The sequence below is a fragment of the Nelumbo nucifera genome, chromosome 7 (assembly GCF_055504915.1).
Source record: "Nelumbo nucifera cultivar China Antique chromosome 7, China Antique-T2T, whole genome shotgun sequence".
Taxonomy (NCBI): domain Eukaryota; kingdom Viridiplantae; phylum Streptophyta; class Magnoliopsida; order Proteales; family Nelumbonaceae; genus Nelumbo; species Nelumbo nucifera.
In genome coordinates this window covers 32,982,351-32,986,688 of record NC_142655.1, presented here as the reverse complement: position 1 = coordinate 32,986,688, position 4,338 = coordinate 32,982,351, and the positions used below count along the sequence as shown (strand labels likewise).

General features: G+C 35.0%; 1 protein-coding gene and 1 non-coding gene across 2 annotated transcripts; both read right to left on the bottom strand.

Moving 5' to 3' along the window:
* Positions 1-248: 248 nt before the first annotated feature.
* Positions 249-2,884, bottom strand: LOC104598286 (large ribosomal subunit protein uL22y). Its single transcript, XM_010260274.3, has 7 exons — positions 2,768-2,884; positions 2,628-2,664; positions 2,314-2,354; positions 1,047-1,277; positions 841-943; positions 673-740; positions 249-479 (listed from the first exon to the last, which is right to left on the bottom strand). Exons 1-7 carry the CDS (start codon positions 2,768-2,770, stop codon positions 411-413), a joined length of 552 nt encoding a protein of 183 aa, XP_010258576.1. The 5' UTR covers positions 2,771-2,884; the 3' UTR covers positions 249-410.
* Positions 1,606-1,736, bottom strand: LOC148790342 (small nucleolar RNA snoR74). The gene has a single exon (XR_016079062.1). It is a non-coding gene; the product is annotated as a small nucleolar RNA snoR74 (small nucleolar RNA).
* Positions 2,885-4,338: the final 1,454 nt, after the last annotated feature.

Below are 4,338 nucleotides of genomic sequence, written 5' to 3'. Positions count from 1 at the left end.
CACTGTTTCTACTATCCAGTGTAATGGTAAAACTGCTGGCTGCCATCCCAGCTTCAACTTCAAATATTTTGCTTGTCTAGTAGACTATGACTGAATTCGAGTAGTCTACTAGACCACATGATGGTTGTTTTGTCGAATTAATCCATCAAAAGACATCTTCTGAAGATAATTGGAGGAATTACATGTGCAGACTGCAGATTTTTCCACTGCTAATTTAATAACTATAAAAAAAAATTCCACCCAAAAAGTAAACCAAATAGAACACTGATGAAATATAAATCAGAAAAGCGATTGGTTTCAACAGACACCAACAATACTAAAAAACAAAACATTTTTAAGAAACTAAAGTCTGGGAAAGAGGACAATGAAACGATTAAGAACTACTAGGAACCAACCCCCGGACAAAACACTCAAGAAGAAGCACCACTTCTTAGAGCTTGAGCCTTCTTAGTTTTTCTTGGAGCCAACTGAGTCTCAGGCTGCAAAAGCAAAATGATCCAACATAAGAAAAAAAAACTAAATACAAAGAGTTGTTTTGCTACAGAAAAGCAAAATTACTTCTGAGTCGGTTAATCTATTCACAATTACACAACACACAAACCATCATTTCCATGCCCTAGTTCTTCAGTTTATCCCATAAATACATTTAAATGATAAAATGATACTGATTACCTCCTTCTTCACTGTTTCTTCCTTTTCAGACAAAATCAACTCAATGTGGCAAGGAGAAGACATATAGGCTGTGAAACAAAATAATTAATCACATTTAAGAGCCAGAAGCCAAAACCATAAAAAAGAATGTAATATTTTATAACAAAATTAAAAAAAAAAAAAACTCACGATTAATTCTCCCATGAGCACGGTATGTGCGACGTCTCTGCTTCTGGGCCTGGTTTACCTGGATGTGTGAAATATACAGCGAATCCACATCCAAACCTTTCACCTGGAAAAAAAATAATGGTATTAAGTAAGCTTTAGCATGTATATAGTTTAACTGCAAAAAATTAGAAAAAAGAAAATCAATAACGAGCTAGAATCAAGCATACATCAGCATTACTCTCAGCATTCTTAAGCAAATCTAGAATGAATTTGGCAGACTTAACAGGCCAGCGTCCCTGCCCATTTGGATGGCGGTTTTTAGCTTGAGCTGTTCGACCAACACCACCACAGAAGCGTTGGAATGGAATGGCTTGCTTGTGGGCCAACACATCCTCCAAATACCTCTTAGCCTTGGCCAGAGGCAACTTTCTAATTGCATGTGCTGTCTCCCGGGTGTTCTGAGAAAATAAGTATAGGGCATGAGTTCTGTATTTCCAAAACATCCAAGTAAGAAAAAAAAACAGTAAATACACAAAGTATGCAATGTACTAATTATACCCTCTTGTACAGTTAAGACAGTTAAGATCCAGTAATTTGGATAATGAACTCAACACATCTTAAGAAAAAATAGAACAATTCTTAATCTTTTTCATATATTAAAAAAAAAATCATTACAATTTTCTACATTGCCTTCCTCTAAGGAGAATGTTAAGCAAATAAGTATGATAATTAATTGGCACACTAGTTGAATAGTTGAACCCCAAATAAAGCATCAAATTGTGTTTATAATGTAACATCATTTACTGAACCTTCTGTCATCAAAACCACTTACAGAGGTTCACCCAATAACAATGTGAACAATTTCCCTGAAGTTTACGAGAGACCTGTTCACATGGGCAACAGGACCCTGCTTTTCATCAGGTGTGGAAACCAATCAAAAGAACCAATGCAAGTTTCAGCATTACCTCGTTCTAAGAAGAAAGTAACCAAACAAGTATGACAATTAATTGGCATGCTAGTTGAACCCCAAAGGGAAATACAGACTCACAATTCATCAGCAGAGCCAACTAACTCATAAATCCATGTTCCTAGCATAACAAATGTTCATATATAAAAGTTTCAGTCCTTGATCAAATGGTTATAATCGTCCCATTTCATCATTCAAACTTTTGGACTCTAGTAACAAAAAGTGTATCTAGTTCATTTTCTACGCAGTACAGCAGATCGGATCATCACCAGGGCAAAGGATCTTGAATCATGCTAGTCCATTAAACCTTATAAGCAAACAAAAAATTAATAGCAATAACAAGTTTTCTCTACAACCCCAAGTACTAAGCCATGAGCCAAATTTCTTTTCCATTTTCACAAATAACAATGATGATACAGTGTTGAGAACAAAAGTACAAAACCATAATGAAAAAAAAAAATGCATTACAATTCGAATCAGCAATTCAACAAAAGCAGAGAGGTAAGAACAACTTCAGATCAACGCACCTTGAAATGAACTCTTAGATCCGAGCCCCTGGCCTTGCAGGCTGCAAAATGAACGCCAGGAAACAAATCAGAGCACGCAAAGCGAAAATAAATCAAAAACACTGTTCGGAGAAAAGCACATAAGAGCAATACATCCAGTGAAATATAGTGTACTGGTAGCAAGAAAGGCGCCAAAAAAAACTCAGAAAAAAAAAAAAAGGTTTTTCAGGAGCAACGCAAGACGACACTGAGAAACCCTAGAATGTTTATGGCACATCCGAACAGTAATTGAAAAGTAACTAAGAATTAGAGAATGACAGCTCTAAAATGCTTACACTTGGTTGGATTGTCCGGCTCCCTGGAATACTTCACCTGAAAGATGGAGAGAAAATATTGGAAACTTTACAGAATAGACGATGAATAAAGAAGGTAAGACAAAGAAGATAGATGAAATAACGCATAAACCGACACCGACCATGACTGCTCTGCTACAATCTGCAGCCCAGAGGCGTTCGTCCTTCTCCTTCCTCAGAGAGTGGGAGCAATGCGGCGGCTCTACCTCTTAGTAGGGGTGTCCACGGTTCGGTTAACCGAACCATGGCCCCTTTTTGTAAATCGAACCGGTAGTACCGGTTTTTTATTTTGCCAAACCGAAACCGAACCCGTACCACCGGTTAACCGATCCGCCGGTTTCGGTTTTTGACCGGTTCGATTCTTCGGTTTTTCGGTTTTTTATATTTATAATATATATTATATAAATATATGTATAATATTATATTATAAATAATAAATGATATATAATATATTATAAATATTTTAAAAATATATAATATATTTGTAAATAGATCATTATAAATATAATATAAGTATATATTTATATATAATGAATATATATTTATATAAAATACATAGAAAATATGTGACATATATTAAAAGTATTTATAAAATATACATATAAATATATATACTGGTCGGTTCGGTTAACCATCGGTTTTTTTATAGGTTAACCGAAAACCAAACCGGTCCTTCTGTTCTTCAAAAATTCCGAATTGAAACTGAACCAACCAGTTCGGTTAACCGTATTTTGCGGTTCGGTTTTCTCGGTTTGGTTCGATTTTTCAGTTTTTCATGGACACCCCTACCTCTTAGGGCTGAGCAAAAAATCCAAAAAATTGATTAACCGAACCGGTCAGTTCGCTTTCGGTTAACCAATATAGAAAACCGGCAGTTAACCAAACCGACCGGTATACATATATTTCTATACACATATATATATATATTGTATATATACTTGAATATTTTGTATATATTATAAATTAATAAATATGCATTATATACATAAATATATATATTTATAATATATGATAAATTATTTATTATTTAAAATATAATATTTTATATATATTTATAATTTTTTAGGGTAAATTACAAAGACCCCCTATACTATGGGGTCAGTGGCAAAACCCCCTGTACTTTAATTTGCAACAAAGACCCCCCCTGTACTTTTACTTTGTGACAAATACCCCCTTAACCGTTAAGTCAGATGATGGAAGGTGTTAAATTACCAAAATACCCCACTAAACTTTTTTCTATTTTCTTATTTTTACCGTTTTTTCTTAAAACCTAATTACCCAAAACACATTTGATTGTCACCGGAAAAGGAACAAAAAAAATCTAACTTTAAGACCGTTGATATCAGAACACATCTCCAAATTCTGATTTTCTTCATTTGGGTGCTTTCTGTAATGAGAGATAGCTTGTTGTGTCAGCAAATATGCCATACAAGTGAACGACTCTTCTTGCGGAGGTAGTTCAACATAGGGTTGTCGTCCTCTAATATCATTATCATTGATCCCTTTGATCCAAAATGCAGATGCAGTCACTTGTATCGACAAGAAGATCAAATCGGGTATCTTTCCAGCTGCCTAGTTCTCTCTAGTATCACGAGTAGAACATTTCTCAGGCAACCCACCGTATTCGACCAAAGAACAATTCTGCAATAGTGAGATGTCTCGCGACATTTTGATCAGATGTAGCGGAGAAGAG